Source organism: Balaenoptera physalus (genome assembly GCF_965194825.1).
Source record: "Balaenoptera physalus genome assembly, chromosome: 6".
In the NCBI taxonomy this organism is placed as follows: domain Eukaryota; kingdom Metazoa; phylum Chordata; class Mammalia; order Artiodactyla; family Balaenopteridae; genus Balaenoptera; species Balaenoptera physalus.
The window spans coordinates 88,401,318-88,419,633 of NC_138885.1; the positions used below are offsets into that span (position 1 = coordinate 88,401,318).

Genomic DNA, 18,316 nt, shown 5'->3' on the forward strand with positions numbered 1-18,316 from the left:
CCTTGTGAAAGCAGTTTTGTCTTTGTCAGAATACACACATACCAAGGCATTAATCATTTACAGTTTTCCATTATTTATCTCATTTCCATTTAGTGCATCATCTTTCAGTGAGTCATATGTTTTCCCTTTGAAAAGCCTTTTGGCAAAATTTTTCCATTATTCTTTCCTTTCCCTTTAGTTTACTCTCTATCAAATATTAAATATACATTTATTTCTATACTCTTTAATAATGTTTTCCATTCTCCTGGTCTCCTAGTGACTTATTTGACTTTATTGGTCCTAAAGGATTTTGGTGAAAAAAATGATACCCTTCCAAAAAAAATATGTATTTCTCATTAGTCTAGAAGAACAGGGTCAAAAACTAATTTCAATAGTTAAAATCATTAAAAATAACACTGAATGGGAAGGTAAATTGGTACAGCCACTGTGGAAAACAGCATGGACGTTTCTAAAACTAGAACTACCATATGACCCAACAATTCCACTCCTGGGTATATATCGGAAAAATAACAAAAACACTAATTCAAAAAGATACATGCACCCCAATGTTCATAGCAGCATTATTTACAATAGCCAAGACATAGAAGCAACCTAAGTGTCCAACAACAAATGAATGGATAAAGAAGATGTGAGATGTACACACACGCGCACACGCACACGCACACGTATACACACAATGGAATACTACTCAGCTATAAAAAAGAACAAAATTTTGCCATTAGTAGCAACATGGATGGACTTAGAGGGCATTATGCTAACTGAAATAAGTCAAACAGAGAAAGACAAATACTGTTTGATATCACTTATATGTGGAATCTAAAAAATACAACAAACTAGTGAATATAACAAAAAAGAAGCAGACTCACAGATATAGAGAACCAACTAGTGGTTACCAGTGGCGGGGGGAGATAAGCAATATAGGGGTGGGGGAGTGGGAGGTACAAACTATTGGGTGTTAGATAGCCTCAAGGATGTACTGCACAACACGGGGAATATAGCCAATAATTGTATTTAAAAATTTAAAATTAAAAAGAAAACAAACACTGAATACATGCACCAGTGGAAAGAGCACCGGCTTGGGGTCAGACCAGCCATGGTTCAAATGATAGCACTACCACTAAACCTCTCTGACCTTTAATTTTCTCCTCTGAGCAATTGGCATAATAAATACCTACTTCATAAGGCTGTTGTGAGGAACAAATGAAGAAACTGATGTTAAAGCACTTTGGAAATTATGAAGTATTAATCAAATGTAAGGCATATTGTATAATTGTTTATTCAATAAATGCAGGTTTCATAATTTTTCCTTTGAACACCAAGGTTCTAATCATGACAACATTCTTTATTTGCCCATATCTCACTGTTTTAGGACCTTGCCAAGATCAGGAATGATTTCCTTCTCTCTTCTAGGCCCCAGTTAATTAATTCTTGTTAAAACTAGCAAGACAAAAATTTCAGCACATAAGAAAAGAGCATTGCATTCAAAAAGGATTTTCCTTCATGTCTTTTTTTAATCCAAGGTAATATTAAGTAGTAATTACTATCCATCCCTTTTCAGGCCACTTTTTTGTTTCTTTTGCATAAGTCCAAATTGTTTGGGACTCTTTAAGACAGATAACTCTGGTAGGCCATGGCAAACATCCATGGACTAGACTCAGTAACTGCAATAAAGGGACTAAGTAGCTTGATCCCCTTTAATAACATTTCTTGGGCAGAGATGATTGATACCATTAACATCTAATTACAAACTTATTTTTCTTATTAGAGCAAGAAGAGGGGCTTCCCTGGTGGCGCAGTGGTTGAGAATCTGCCTTCCAATGCGGGAGACACGTGTTCGAGCCCTGGTCCAGGAAGATCCCGCATGCCACGGAGCAACTAACCTGCGAGCCACAACTACTGAGGCCCGTGCGCCTAGAGCCCGAGCTCTGCAACGGGAGAAGCTGCCGCAATGAGAAGCCCACGCACTGCAATGAAGAGTAGCCCCAGCTCTCCACCAACTAGAGAAAGCCCGCGCGCAGCAACGAAGACTCAACACAGCCAAAAATAAAACAAATAAATAAAATAATTTAAAAAAAAAAAAGAAGAGGCTATTTTTTTCCTCTAAGAAAAATATTAAAAAGTAGGATCCATGTATAATTTCAAGGTGGAGACAGAGAAATACCATTAAAATTTGCAGAGCATTAGCTGCTTCTGTTTTCTTACCCTGTTATGACATGCGCACATGGTCTCTTGGGGTGGCTGGCTAGAGCACCGAAGTGCCCCGCTCCAGGAATAACAGCGACAGTTCATTAATCCCAACTCTCCTGTGGAAAATGTCCAGGAAGCCGCTCAACATGCAAGTCAAATTAGCCACAGTCTTTCGGAAGTTTCACTATGAATCCTTTCCGCCTGAAAGATACAGAATATTCTAGATACTTTGTGGTATAAAAAATCATTTTTCTAACACCCTCCAGACCCCTAAAGATGGGACATCTAGGGAAAGTAGCAAGCAAGTAAGCAACTGAAAAACATGAAACCAGCTTGTATCAATTCCTTCCAGAACTGGCCAATTTCTTCTGCAGTGGTTGGCTAGCGATGAGACAGCGACCCGCAGGGCCACAGTGTCACAGTAAAGGAGGTGGGAGAAAGGTGTTGGGTGGGGTCTTTGATTTAGTCAGGCTGAGTGTCTTCTTTGAACTAACTCTGCCCTGAGAATGCTTCCTGGACAAACTCTTTATATACATCTATGCTGTAGATCCAGGAAGTGAACCAGGAATATTAATCTTCCTGCAGCACAGTTCAAATTCATGCCATTTCCCTGCTTGAAAACCTTCAGTAAATATTTGTTGAATAAATGAATAGTCAGTGGTTACCCACTGCCTATAATGTTTAAAGAATGGCCTTGGAGGTTCTCCCTAAACTGAAATAAAATTCACCTCATTCATTCATTTGTTCAGTAAATATGTATTGGGTACCTGGTAAGGAAGGAGCTATACTTGGTGCTGGAGATTTCAACAGACATTATCAGATACTGGCCCAAACCTCTTGGGGCTACATCTGATCTTCCCCTATTTCGTATCACTAGGGCTGTCCACTGGCCCACACTTTCTTCAACACAACCCAAACTTCCACTACTTTGTTAAAGCTTTTCATCCTTCCTTCCAACACCATAAGTGCAATTCTAACTTCTCCTCAAATTTAAGGCCAAGCGTGCCCGCCTCCTCAAGCTCCCTCCTAACCACACTTTCTCTCCTCTCTCTCCCACATGAAGGAAGCTCTATCCTCTGAACCCACTGAGAACTTGATGGGCAGCTTTGTTTTGGCATTATCTTCTCTATTACCGTTATTTCAATATTTTCTTCACCATCTTTAAGGGAAGGACCTTTTCAACTATGTTTAGAGCAGCTGGCCTTGTAATAGTTGGCACTCAGTAAATGTTTGTCGAATGAATAAGTGAGTAAACTCGTGACTTAAGTTACAGATACTTCTTTTACACCGTTGAGAATACATTTCTCAAATCCCCTTAAATCCATGCTTTCATAAACTTAAAAACCAAATAGGTCATTTGTTCAAGATTATTTAATGCAATGAATATGTAAAAATGCCCATCAGAAAACGAAAATGTATTGCATTGCATATCTCATCAGTTAAGTATCTGAGGCAGAAGCATGTCACCGTCTCCAAAGAATTAAAATTTGAGAAGTGGAGTGTGCTTCTAACCACTGAGTGACACCAGTTCCTTCTAAAATGATTTGAAGATTTGAACAGTAAACCTGTGCTTTCAGGTCTTCAACTGCGTTCAGGCCAATCCCCTAATCCTCTCGCTTTTTCTGCTGCACCTGAGATCAATCCAACCAAATACCTTCGCCATCCACCTGGGCTGTTGAGCAATGCTTAGAGAACATTCTGCAATTCCGTGGGACTATCAGTTAAATCCTAAAGATCTCCATTCTCCCTCAAGAGTGTTTTCCAAAGTCTTCTCCTCAAGATACCTACCAATCTCCATCCCCTCCAATTTTAGCAATGACAAAAGAGGTCTCCTCCCTCGTGATAATAAAAATAACAAATTATATCAACATCAACAGCTGTTACATTTATTAAGCACTATGCTTAGGCATTTTACCTTAAAGGCATCTCAGTTAATTTTCACAAGGTCCACCACTTATTGAACAGGTACTATTATCATCCCCTTTCTACAAATTAGGAAACTGAATTTGGGAAACTGAAGCATAGAGAGGTCAAATAACTTGCCCAAAGTCATAGAGCCACTAAGTATCATATCCAGGTTATAAACCCAAGTCCCAGTAAACTCCAGAGCCAACTGTAAACCTGTACTATGTTGATTCCCTGTTCTACTTCTCCCATAGAATATGGTAAATGTAGCAAGAGGATTCTCAACAGGCTGTCTGGCGCTTGTGCCAGTCCAGCTCATATGGGCCTCTAGAGAGTGAGCCTCCATCTCTTCAGGTCAAGATTCTCCTACAATCAATGTCAACCAGTAAGTAGGAGAAGCAATATGGATATACACCTATTACATTGACCTAACCAGCTTGTCTTAGTCAGTTTATGTCGCTCTAACAGAATATCATAGACTGGGTGGCTTAAACAACCAACATTTGTTCCTCACAGTTCTGGAGGCTAGGAAGTTCAAGATCAAGGTGCGAGCAAGTTTCAGTGTCTGGTGAGGTCATGCCTGCTTCCTAGTTTACAGATAGCCATTTTCTCATTGCATCCTGACAAGACAGAGGGTCAGCTCTCATATCCCTTCTTATTTTTTATTTTTTAAATTTATTTTATTGAAGTATATAATTTACAATGTTGTATTAATTTCTACCGTACAGCAAAGTGATTCAGATATAGATATATATGCCCATACATACATATTCTTTTCCATTATGGTTTATCACAGGATATTGAATATAGTTCCTTGTGCTACACAGTAGGACCTTGTTGTTTATCCATTTTATATATAATAGTTTGCATCTGCTAAACCCATACTCCCAATCCATCCCTCCCCGCCTCCTCCCGCTTGGCAACAAGTCTTGTTGTCTGTGTCTGTGAGTCTGTCTCTGTTTCGTAGATAAGTTCATTTGTGTCATCATATCCCTTCTTAAAAGAACACTAATCCCATTGATGAGGGCTCCACCCTCATGATCTATTTACCTCCCAAAGGCCCATCTTCTAATACGATCACATTAGGGATCAGGGTTTTAACACATGAATTTGGGGGGACACATTCAGTCCATAGCACAGCCTTATTAGAAAAAGCAATTGATTATCTACCATAAAAAACAAACATTTCTCCTTCTTTCGTTCCCTCCCTTTTGATTTCACCCACGTTTCAGCAAGGTACCATCGTGGGGTTGTCTGACCACCTCTTGGCTGTGTCTACAGGCTAGCTTGCTTTCACACCTATAATAGGAACTTTGGCCCTTATTTCCATATCATTACCACATCGGGAATGGTACCCTAGACTACGGCTTCTCAAACTTTAATGTACATATAAGTCCCCTGAGGATCTTACTAAAATGCAGATCCTTTCAGTAGGTCTCGGGTAGAGTCTGTATTTCTAAAAAACTCCAAGGGACACTGATACTTCTGATCTCCAGACTACACTTTCAGTAGCAATGACCTAGACATCTGGCATCTGAAGTCTTCCCTTGGTGACCATATTGGAGCTAAGTGATTTTCTTCCCAAATGTGTAGATTATATTATGCTTCGGTGATCAAAAACTATACGGAGCATCCAGTTACATATTACACAGTATACACATTATATACTACAGACACCAGTTGTTAAACTTTACCAGGTTTTAAAATTTGGGGGTCTTTGAATTTTTTGTAAGTCTGATTTTCCTCACTATGTCTACTTGTTTCTAAAATAGCAGTAAAACTATTTCTGTACTTCGATGCTGATATGCCATGGACAAACTTTTCATGCCTACATCCCACCACATCGCTGTCTTCCTTATGGACTCAGGGAAAGATGTTTCTCTTCCTGTCCAAGAAAATTGCTTCATCTGTGCCCTGACTTCCAACTCATCAGTAACTCATTCAGTTACCTGTTTTCTTTTGCTAACCAGTCTCCTCTTTTTTATCTAGTCCCAAATTTCTCTACAGTAATACTGACAGAAAATTGTTTCATGAAATCACATTATTTTAAGAAGGAGAGCAAATGCAGCAAAACTTTAACTACTGAATTTAGGTGGATATACAGGTGTTCACTGTACTATTCTTTCAACTTTTCTCAATATTTGTAAATTTTTAAGCTTGGGGCGGGGGAGTTAGATATAGGAACAATTAACAATTTATCCTATTTGTTTTTTCCTAGCACAAAGATACTCCACGATAACACAAATTCCCTCCAGAGCCTGTCGCCCGTTAAAAATTTCCTTCCACAAAAAACAAAAAAATTTACTTCCAAAAAAATTTAACAAGTCTATTGTCTAACCTGACATGCAAGCATGTCCTTTTATAATCTTTTTGTTTTATAAAATGATAAAACTGTTAAGAATAGATTTTTAAAACTTAGCTTTTCTAGCATGAACACTAGAAACGTCATTGACCTACTCTCTCGCGTTTACTGTATCTTCATGACCGCATCGCAAATCTAAATTCACCGTGAGTCACCTTACATTCCACAGCTTCCTATCCACATTTTCTTAAGAAGGAGAACCAAGGGTCTCCGTGTCCTGCCTGCTCTCCTCCTCCAGCCATACCACATGCCGCACCTCTCACAGGTGATAACCAGGGCGCTGAACAATGCATTCAAAGTAGAGCACCGAGAAGCTGGCGCTCCTGCCCCAGAGCTGTGCACCTGGCTCCAACTGGGCCACAAGGTGCTCTGAGGACCAGAAAGCAGTCAACATCTTACACGTTTTCAGCTTCTTGGTCCCAGGACTGATGCAGAGATTTGCCCAAGGTACGTGTTTAAGTATTTGCGAAATAGTAAAATCTAGTTCCTTCTTAGGTAACTGCTGCCGAAAATGAAATACTTTTTACATCATGCTTTGTTGTTTACCAGACATATTTGAGTCCTGCTTAAACAAGTTTCAAAATGGTTTTCAAGCTAGGGAGATTTTGCCCTCCAGAGTACATGAGGCAATATCTGGAGGCACTTTGGGTCATCACTACTGGGGTGGGAGTGCTACTAGCATCTACTGGATAGTCAGGGATGCTACTCAACATCCTACGATGCCCAGGACAGTGACCCAAAATGAAGATGTGTCTGGCCCAAAATGTCAATAATGCCAAGGTTGAAAAACCCTGTGACAGCTGTAGTTTCTGCTTTATGTAACCTTGTGGGATTTAAGAAGCACTAAACACCAAAGAACCCAACAACTGAACCTACATGGCTGCAATTGTCTTTTTCAGTTTCTTTTAAAGAAAAAGTTCTTCCGTTTTTCAATACTAAGTTCCCATATTTGGAAAACAACCCAAAGAGCTCAATGTTATTAAAATGGCACAACCACAACAGAGTGTAGTACAGGAACAATACAAAGTCAACTAAGATTAAAAACTGCTCTAAGACTTTGGATATAAGAAGTTTTATTCATCTGGTGGTACTTGATGCTCACAGGGCACCATACAACAAATTTAAAAAATACAATAAGAAAAAAATTGAACAGCCAAAGAGATCATTTCCATTAGAGGGCCCACAGAAAAACCAACAAAAGCCCACAGAAAGACCCACCTACTGTCCCCTTAAGAACATTAATTTCTTCCTGCTTAAGTTTGGCTTTAAGAAACACCAAAGGAAAGTGCGAAAGAAAAAGTCTTTGAAAGATAGTTAAAACTTCACATAGCGTCTTTCACATGAGCATCTCACAAAATGCTTTCCTTATTCAAATACATAAAATAATCCAAACATTTGTGAGCCTCAATTTGGTCCCAACTTTCAAGATCGTAGGCCTCAGTATTTGCCTCACCTCTCTGTCCTCAAATTTGTATCAGTAAAAAGTCACTTACAGGTAAAGCCTCCTTTGCTCCACACTGCCACTACAAAGCACAGATGTTTTACATAAAGAGCAAGGGCCCAAGCAAATTCAAGTTATACAAGTACCTGAAGTGAAAATGTAACTAAATTTCCCCAAGACTGGTTTAAAACCGTATTTTCCCTTTGAAATCCATTGTATTCAATTTTCATGATTAGTAATTACTGAAGGTCATCTGACATCGAATACAGAGAACAGCAAGATTTAAAGTTGTATGGGGGTTACTATTACAAAACCTTCTAAAAAGATAATTTTGGAAATTTAGTACACATTACCATGTTGTCACAAAGTTATGTCACACAAGAAACGAGTTACAAATTCTGCCTGGAGAGTCAGCTAATGCTCAATATCAATTCTGTACAAGTCAGCCAATTATAAGCTGTTTCTCAAGTAAGCCTCCAAAACAGGGAGCCCTAAGTATTAACAGTTCAATCAATAAACCTCCTAGTCTCAGTATATTGGTTTTACTTACTGTGGCAGAGTCATCCTATGTTTAGGCTGCTGCAGAAGCTCATTTCCCATTAGACTGCACAGAAGTATTCAATACTATTACATAAGGAGACAAAATAAAATAGCTATGGGAAGTGAAGGACTAAAACTAAGAAATTTTTGGCCAGAAAATTAGGGAAAACTGAAGATATACTTTATTATATATAAAAAAGTACTGCCTTAATGCTTGGTTCCTCTAGATTTAAATGGCATTTCAGTTTATGCTTGACACCTATAGATCAATTCATCATCTGATTACTAAATGCAAAACTAAGCAAACCTAGACATTTCAGCTGCTACCATTGTATAATATCAGTACCTAAGTAATCTGTAACTAGATGTCTCCCCTTTTCCATTATACTGCATTTCTTAAGGGCAAGGGGCATGTCAAAAGCACCTTTGCATCCTTACAACTAAGCACAATGGCTGGTATACAGTAGGTGCTTAACAGGTATTTACTAAATATATTGTTGAGTAGTGGCTTATGACATGGGAAAAGAGCCCAAAGACTGTCTTATTCTAACTAGCATTACTTAGGTAGTAGCCTCACTCCCAATAGGTAGAAGGCAGTTTTAAAGTAAAGACACCTTCCCCACGTTCTACACAGAATCGTCAAGAGTTGGATATGACTTGAATCTCTTCCCTTAAGCATGTTCATAAAGCATTTTGAGAAATCAAGAGATGAAAGGCGCTATGTAAGTGCAAAATAATATTATTCAAGACAGTTCAGCAAAGATGCTATAGTTTCTATGGTGATGGAAGGGTTGTGCTAGTTTGAGGTGAACACCCCCAAAGCTACTCTTCTCAATGTCATTATCAACAGAACAATGGAATTTTGACAAAGATGCCATCACTTTATATCGCTTGTATTCTGCTAACTACTTTCTATAAACCAGGTGACAGAAAATGATATAAAGCCACTTATTCTACACAAACCAGTACTTTATCAAAGTTCCATATTTTACAAGTCATGTTCAAAAAACACACACAAGTTAGCATTTTGTACACAAATGTTTATTTCTCAATTAAACATTCCCTTTAAACACAAGGAATGAATTCTAAATCTTCATAAAGATGAATTAAAAATGAAAGCCCTCCAGAATAGTGTGTGCAATCACTGTGTTCTTGGTCACTACTGGCGTTTACTGTTTAACGTCAAAAACAAAGACAGGTTATTTAAAAATCATGCTACTGGATTTCTAGCTCTTCCTCTATGACCAGTTCTATGCTGATCTGCAATGTTTAAAAGTTTACATCACCAAATCGAAGCAAGTTTAAGGTGTGAAACAGCTGTGCATTAAACACAAAATAAACAATAAAGTTACAAGATATAGTCAAGTTCATAACGAATATAGGTGTTCTTATCATCATTGTAGATTCTTGGGTAATGTGCTATGAGCGCATCCTGTGAACCAATGTAGATGGAGTTGTAAATTTTCCAATACACATCTCTGACTTTCCGGGCTGGGTGAAACAAACCCTAGAATAATTAAAAGGCTACATTATTTCAAGAAATACACAACCTTAACACAACTAACAAACCATAAAGATATGGTTCCAAGCATTTCCCTTTGAGAGAGAAAACAAGATGGCAACTGCACAAAACTGCAGTGGGCAAAGACAAAATCTAATCCTCCCTCCCCTCACAACTGTTCTCCCATATGGCACAAATACACCCTACTGATAATTAGGAACAGTGACTGAATTCAACTAAAATTACTTTTTTCAATGAGTACTCTTTTAAAAATCTTTGACCTACCTGTAAACAATACTGCAGCATTCTACATGGTCCAATAGCAACTCTCAGACCCTCCAGGGCCCCCATAACTGCCTGAATTACATGGGGAGATGTCTCAAACACATTGGGCCATACATAGTTCAACAAGTGATTCAGTGAATCTTCACAACCAAATCCATAAACCCCAAGTGACATGTGTTGCACCACTGCACTAGCCGTCTGTCTGTGTACAAGGTCCCTGTAACAGAGGCGGAGAAAGCTCTTTGTTAAGATACAGTCTTAGTTCCACAGAAGATACGTGCCTGCCCGTTAGAAACTAAATCACAAATTCAGTGCATGGAATGGATGCAGTCATCCCCACACCTTATGTATCTGATACAGAATGCTTTTAGAGTGACTAATGATTCTACTTGAGAACTTTGCTTTAATGACTCAAACCTCACTATGGCTCAAAAATAAGCCATATTTTTCTTTGGAAGTAATATGAGCAAGAAAGTGGAGCACAGTGTACATTTTATATGCTACTAAAAATGAGGGGACACATGACTCTTACATATGAATGATTAACAGTAATAACTCATTTTAAACTCTGTAAATTTAAAACCTTTGAAAGTAATTCAATACAACAGATAACTAAATTGAGATTAAATCTCTGCCCTTGTAAATTTTTTTTGAAGGTTCATTCAAGAACTCAATTTAGGGAAAGGAAGAGAAGGACCAATAATTTTTTCAAACCCAGAAATAAGAACTCTTATCACCTCCCATGTTTTAAATGAACTTATGTTTTTTAATTAGTTTATTTATTCATTTTTGGCTGTGTTGGGTCTTCGTTTCTGTGCGAGGGCATTCTCTAATTGTGGCAAGCGGGGGCCACTCTTCATCGCGGTGCGCGGGCCTCTCATATCGCGGCCTCTCTTGTTGCGGAGCACAGGCTCCAGACGCGCAGGCTCAGTAGTTGTGGCTCACGGGCCCAGGTGCCCCGCGGCATGTGGGATCTTCCCAGACCAGGGCTCGAACCCGCATCCCCTGCATTGGCAGGCAGATTCTCAACCACTGCACCACCAGGGAAGCCCCCTAAATGAACTTATGTTTATGACAAATCATTCAACTGACTACAAGCATCAGATAAAGGGTCTATGAAGGGTATAAAAACAAGTTCACACTCTTTACCCTCAAAGGCAGGAAGAGTACCTTAAAGGTGTAAGAGAAAAAAACACCTGAACTTAGTTACTAGCATCCTTATTTCTCTTATTTATTGTAATAATCTATTAGGCATAGATTGAAGTGAAGCTGTATTCCTCTTTAATAAACTTCCCAACTAATGTTTCTTGGTATCAGGACTCTATCAATCACTTCAAGCAGTACTTTATCGGTGGTCACCATCTGAATAACTGGGGGCCTGCAGTGGGAATAGTGTGGCTCTGGCAGGCTATGTTCAGTAGTTCAAAAGCCTAAAAGAAACCTCTGCTTCACCTGCCGTAACAAAAGCTAAAAAGATCAGGTCTCTTTGCCATACCGATAAGCTCATGCTCATCATTTCCTCTAATTATGTTTGACTTTAATTTTTAAAACAAAAGTTGATCAGGAATTCCCTGGCGGTCCAGGGGTTAGGACTCAGCACTTTCACTGCAGGGGCCCGGGTTCAATCCCTGGTCAGGGAACTAAGATCCTGCAAGCCACGCGGCACGGCCAAAAGAAAGGGGCGGGGGGTGGGGTGGGGGGGTGGTGGATTAAAACAGGGAGGGGGCACTTTAAAAAAATTGGAGGAGCCACTATAGCATCTCTCTTATTTGGAGATAATAGTCATATTTATAGTTTCATAAAAATCCAGACTAGCAGTCCCTTCTTTAACTACATCACAACAAATAGGTCATGTAATAATTACTTCCGTAAGTTCTAAAATAAAAGAAGAATTATAACTATTTTCTTGCATTTAGTTCAAGTCACTTACCTATCCATTAAAGCATCTTCAAGGAGTGGTGTTACAGCATAAATGTAGTCCTTTCCCATTTCACCAATATATTCAAACAAGAAGGAAAGTGATTTTAACACTCCATTTTGAACATTCAGTTCAGGAACTCTGTATTCATTCATTAAGGCAGGTAGTACTGTGAAGGGTGAACATGTTTCAGCAACAATAGCTATTGCTACAGTGGTACAAACTCTGTTCTGCCTTTCCTGAACTTTGAGGTTGTTTAAAAGTGTAGCCAATACATCATGAGGGCTGGAAAAAAATAAATGTTTCAGGAAACTGTTAGTTTACAAGTCAAAATTTTTTCGGAGGGAAGAAAAATAATCAAAGGAATGAAACTTCATGGTAAGTAATTACTGGGAACTTAGTAATTTTATGCTAAAATGCAATACTTTCAAGTCACTGGCATTACGGTCTCTACTTAAGAACTTCATTTAAAGTGTTCATTTTAATGAAAAAATTCAAACGGCTTCACTTTCAAATATAATTTACAGTCTTTACTATATTTCCTGAAACAAAAAGAAATTTCATTAAATGTTTAGACTGAATAATTCTTTGAGTGGTCAGAACATGGCCACTAGATCTAGGCAACCTTACAGGAGTATCCAAACTGTGGTCTCCCATGCCACAACACACAAAATCTGTTTTCCAAAATCTTCCCTCCCACACACCTTTACCACATTTATTCTCCTTCTTTAAGCATTTATTCTACCACAAATTTAAAGGGACATAGGAACTAAAAAGTTAACAACAGCTATTCACTGCAAACTTCTTGACTACATCACAGATGAAAAAATATTATTGCTACCAAAAGGCAGGTGGGGTGACTCTAAATAATCCAACTTTTGTTATGTTTTATTGCTTGAAAATATTTAGTTATTAAGCCACATGTACGTAAGTATCTCATATTCTACAATGACTGTTTCTTCTAGTTTGGTTCTGGTGGAGTAGAAGCAAATAACCATAGGTTATCTAATAAAATAGCTATCATTCAGTTGTCTGTAGATTAATTTTAGAAAAATATTTTTAAAACACATAAAGCATTAACATGAAAACTGAATTATGTTAATTGTTTTACTAAGAACTGGCCTTAATATTTTAAGCAATATCCTAAAAGGACCAACAAAATTTGAAATTATTCTGAAATGGTACTGTTTCCCTCTTCTGAAAATAGTGAAGTGTGTCTAAATGAAATTTTAAACTGTTCCATCTATTTTAATTCAATTTAACATTTAAGAAAGCATTTCAAAAACTGAAGGTCAGTGGTTAAAGTCTATTCTAAAAAAAATAAAGTCTATTCTAACTGCATTAATTATGTTACCTTGCCTTAAAAGTGATTCTACAGAAATAGAAGCATCTTTTAACACTACAATGGGTCTATTACAAAGTATATAAAAAAAAAAAATACACAGAAGTAAATAATACTCACCCAATGGCCTTTGCAATATAACCAAATGTGTTGACTGTGGCTCTACGAATAGCTTTTTTGTGAGCTTTTAAGAGCTCTAAAAGCTCAAAGCAAATCCTCATCCATTCTCTTGCAGACACATATTCAGCTCCCCTAGTTTAAAAAAAAAAAAAAAGTTAAATTTTTTGTGACAATACATTTTAAAAGGTAAATCTGCAAATTCAGTTCTCAAAACATGATTACCAATTCATTTTAAGCATTAAAAAAATTATTACTTTTTAGAAAGGATGGTTTAGTTTTAAAAATATACTGCCACTCCCTCGTTACCATTCAAATTTGAAAACACTACTGAAATATTAGCCTGACCATATATACTTACATTAGCAACAATAAGCAAATTTGCAAAGTGAATAAAAAGTGGCTAAACGTGAAAACCATACCGCTTATTAAAATGTTTAGGTAATCTGCTTACCTATCAGCAATACGTCCAACAAGATCAATACAATTCTCTTGTACTTTTTCATGCCTATTCTTTAAGATGGGGGTGAGTCTAGGCAGCAGATCTTTAATTGGTGGAGTCATCTTATGCATACCTATTTAACAGAAGTCAAACACACTATCAATTAACATGTGAACTGCAACCTTTGTTCATTTTACCTTTTATTTAACAATGTAATATACGTGACTAGGCATAAATACAAACTTACAGCTGCCTATGAAAGAAAAAGCCCCAGCTTCTGATCAAACGCAGAATTTTTAACTTTTTATTAACAACTTCTGATTATGCATAAAAATGAAAGAAATTAGTGAAGTGATTTAAAGAATGATGGATACTCAACAACAAAAAAAAGTTTTATTTGGTTCTGAAATGTATTTGTACACTGACATTTAAATATGGGGACAGCTTATGTTCCGGCCATACACAACAATATAAGCCAGAGGCAGACATGTAAATTAAAGCAAAATTTTCCAGAAAGGGCCCCCTTACCCTTTAACTGCAAAACAAACAGATCTCCAGTCTCCCTGCAATGCAGGGCATACTTGGATGGTATTTACACCTATGAAGAGAGAAAAAAGGAGGCAGCTGGCAGGGGCTCTTGCTCTAACTAGAATTGCTTGCTCTGATTCTCTCTCCATTGCTTTTCCCATGTTTCTCTGACCAACAATATGGTTTACAATTCCCTGCAAACCAGAGCCCCACAAGTGGCCAAGTAACTGATTTTTGGCAAGTATCTCCAAGTAGAGAGAGAGGAAAGGGCTGAACTGGGGATTATATGTAAATGCAATGGTTCGAAGACCTCCTATACTGCATAAAAACCCCTTACTAAAATGAGAAAAATAGTGGCTATCACAGCCAGCTATTTCAACCTCCTGATAGGTTATTTCTGTCCCTCTAAACTCCGTAGAAGTTACTTCTGCAATAGTTACATTCACTTAAAATGAAGGATAAAACAGGAGACTGTTTGTTTGTTCCATCATAATGCCCTTAAAGAGGAAAAGCTTTGTTCTCCACACCCAAGAGCATTTGTAATACACCGCTGTTTTAACTTTGGGTAAAAAACTGAAAGGACAGTTTAAAAGAATTGGATTTAAATAAAAATGAGATCACTTGATCAATTCACTTTTCTCTCTGGTTATTGTTCCTTGAACTTAATAGCAAGCAGGAAAACCTACCATAACCATTTACTAATTCAAGGTTGAATAAATATATAATATAAAACTTTAGAGTTCTCTCCACCCACCACCTCCTCTCCCATGTATTTCAGGTGAGACAGGCCCTCTATCCCGTGACATCAAAGTTTTTTGAGTTGTGACTACTTCCTCCTCTCTTGCAGGTCCTAACCTTGCCCTCTTTCTCTCTTTTAAAGTAAAATATAAATAGATTTGGGGGAGATAAGATTCTTGTGACATCCCAACTTAACTGTAATTTTCAGTGGTTAAAAAAAAAGTATCAGACATCATTAGTCAACTCCTAAATAGGATTCTCTATTTTACTTTCAAAAAACCAAAGAAACTTTAAAATACAAAACAAAAAATTCTTACATGACCAACAAATTCCATACCTATTACATTTACAATGGCCTTCAGTGCTCCAAGAATGCTGCCCAATACTTCAGGGTACTCTTCGCCCAAATACTCATACAAAACAACACCCAAGTGCCCCATCAATTTTTCCTGTAATAAAAAAATAATAATGATGCAATGTTACTGTTTACATTACTCCTTTTGGTGAAGAAATAAGAATCTGATATAAAAGTTTACCTCTTGACAAGTCTTCATGACAACAGCCGTTCGAGAGATCAAGTCAGCTGCCTGTTGCCTAACTTTTGCTGATTTGTTATTTAAACGCCACAAAACTGTACCGCAGATCTGAGGCAAGTACGGTTTGACTCGTTTGCCAAGAGCATTGACCACTGTGCCAAAGCCGTTCAACATTACTGAGTCCTTAAAAAAAAAAAAAAAAAAAAAAAGCCAACGTAAATTTAAAAACTACATTCAATGTGAACAAGAATTCAGTTTGTAACAACAGTTGAAATATACTTATATTCCGTTTCCAAAAATCTAATCTAAAAATTTGAGGTAGAAGAATACTTCTTTGTAGCCAACTGTATGAGAACATGAGCATTTAAAAATTATTTCAAATTTAATTACTCTTTGGTGATAATATTTACTTGAAAATATGTTTTACAAATATGAAAGTCAGTGGCAACTTGCCTAATAATTAGTATCATTACCTCTGTAGTCTGTTCTTGAAAAGCATAAAGAATACCATCAATCAGTTGTTCTTCAAGTTTATGATCAATATCTGCTGCTCCCAAGTTGCCCATAATTTTCTCAATTGTCTCCATCACCATTTTTCTGTACTGTTCAGCTTCATCTTTCAGATCATCCACAATCCTGGATATAATTTCTGCTGCACCTACTTTGTTTGCCAACTCCACAGTAGTATCAACTAACTAAAAAGAGGAGGAAAAAATCATTTAATTTACTGCTTTTCCAAGGAAATAAAGAGACATCATGAAAATGGAATATTCTAAAGATACTATTTAGCTAGTAAGCATGCTGAGAACAGATGGCTCCTACTATTAAAACTTTAAGAAAAAGGTGGTCAAAAAAATTTAAATATGAGTCTAAGTCAAGGGGATTTAAGGTTAAGCTTGTATTCATGCTTCACCTAGCCAGATTAAGCAGTTCATTTACTAGACAAACATGTCAATTCATAGTTGGCTATTTATCCTAGAATACAAAAGCAAAATGGAAGTTAACTGGCTGACTAAACTCCATCTCCTTTCACAATCAAGCACAAACAACCTGTGAGGTTCTCAAGGCAAAAAATAACTTACGTAATATGCATTCAAACTGACTAAAGGATCAGTTGAAACAATTTTTGAAAATATTTTTTATGATACAAGCTTACCTGCCGGTAATTTCTTCTATCCAAAGCCATTCTGTGTTGCCAGAAGTGTTTAAAAAAAGGAGGAAGGATCTCTGTTTTAATGTAGTTTGCTTCTACACCATCTGTTCCACAACACTGCTTTACCACCTAAAATGTTAAAAAATAATAATAGTAATCACAGTCCTGGTTTAATATACAATAGTTTCTTTTTTTTTTAATGATATAAAATTCTCTTTGAACCATGAAACACATTTAGATTAACAAATCTGGAACAACAACAATCTGGAACAATTACCTTCAGCACAATTTTCTTCATTTCTTCATCAGGAGATTGGAATTCTCGAATAAGAATTAACATCACTTCTCTAGTATAGTAGTTGGCATATTCTGCATCCATGAGAGGAATAAGATACCCAATAGCCTTTAAGAAAGCGGCCAGACCCTATTTTAAAATAAAAAATATATATATACTTAGTAAATTAGATTTAAGTCACTTGAACTTCAATGAGTAGAAATAAAAAGAAAAATGAAATCAAACTGGTGAATCTACCTTTCCTCTGTGTTGGCGGATACCCTTCCATAGAGGCTTTAACACAGAATCAAAAGATTCGATACCATAAGGAGTTGCTGCTTCAGCCAAGGCAGCAATGGCCAAAGCACTAATGGTCCGAACTTTCTGCTGCTCATCCACAAGACCTATAAAAAACCAAACACAAGTTCTAACTAAGCAACATTACCTAACTTCCATAGCATCATCCAGATTCTAGCAATATATCTAATCATTTAGTCAAATTGCAGAATCTGTTCCCATTAGACAAAATTAGGCAAAAGCCAGTATGAACCACAGCCTTACTAGCAGCTAATATTACAAATCCAATCATAAACTATATGGTGTTTATGTAGTTTACCTTCCATTTCTCTCTCCAAAAATCAGTGGCCTAAATTTCAGGAAACCTGTCTTACAAAAGACAAAGTTATACTACAACTTACCATGTTCAATGATTTCAACTAAACTTCTGAGATGTGGCAAGATGGCACAGCCCATGAGAATAGCTATTTGCTGTACAATTTTTATACCAGTGTGTCTTGCTTGCCAGGACTTCTTGCTTTTGCACACAGCTTTTAAGAAAGGCAATAATGAAGGAATGCCCAGGGCAGAGGCTACCACAGCAAAAGCTCTAGCTGTTGTGTTACGGACATACTCATCCATGTTATCTATATCAGGTCTCATGGTAGAGATCATAGTAGCCAGACCAGCAGCCTAAAAGTTTAAGAAAAAAGCAACAGTCATGAGTTGATAACATTAACCCCCAACCATTTCATTCTAAAATCAAATAAT

General features: G+C 37.3%; 1 protein-coding gene across 3 annotated transcripts in view; it reads right to left on the minus strand.

Moving 5' to 3' along the window:
• Positions 1-9,454: 9,454 nt before the first annotated feature.
• The window catches only part of SF3B1 (splicing factor 3b subunit 1), a 36,194-nt gene continuing 27,332 nt past the window's right edge, over positions 9,455-18,316 (minus strand). Inside the window, exons 14-26 of one of the 3 annotated variants that reach the window (XR_014265177.1) lie at positions 17,968-18,238; positions 17,528-17,673; positions 17,273-17,419; positions 16,999-17,124; positions 16,316-16,537; positions 15,843-16,025; positions 15,644-15,755; positions 14,569-14,638; positions 14,053-14,173; positions 13,602-13,733; positions 12,152-12,424; positions 10,222-10,438; positions 9,455-9,942 (exon numbers count right to left, since the gene is read on the minus strand). Coding sequence is in view for 2 of the 3 variants with exons in the window: in XM_082466967.1 (XP_082323093.1) it covers positions 9,784-9,942; positions 10,222-10,438; positions 12,152-12,424; positions 13,602-13,733; positions 14,053-14,173; positions 15,644-15,755; positions 15,843-16,025; positions 16,316-16,537; positions 16,999-17,124; positions 17,273-17,419; positions 17,528-17,673; positions 17,968-18,238 (2,109 nt within the window). In the remaining variant the exon portion in view is untranslated. The remainder of the gene's footprint in view (positions 9,943-10,221; positions 10,439-12,151; positions 12,425-13,601; positions 13,734-14,052; positions 14,174-14,568; positions 14,639-15,643; positions 15,756-15,842; positions 16,026-16,315; positions 16,538-16,998; positions 17,125-17,272; positions 17,420-17,527; positions 17,674-17,967; positions 18,239-18,316) is intronic. The other 2 variants (XM_082466967.1, XM_082466968.1) reach the window with 2 other exon arrangements.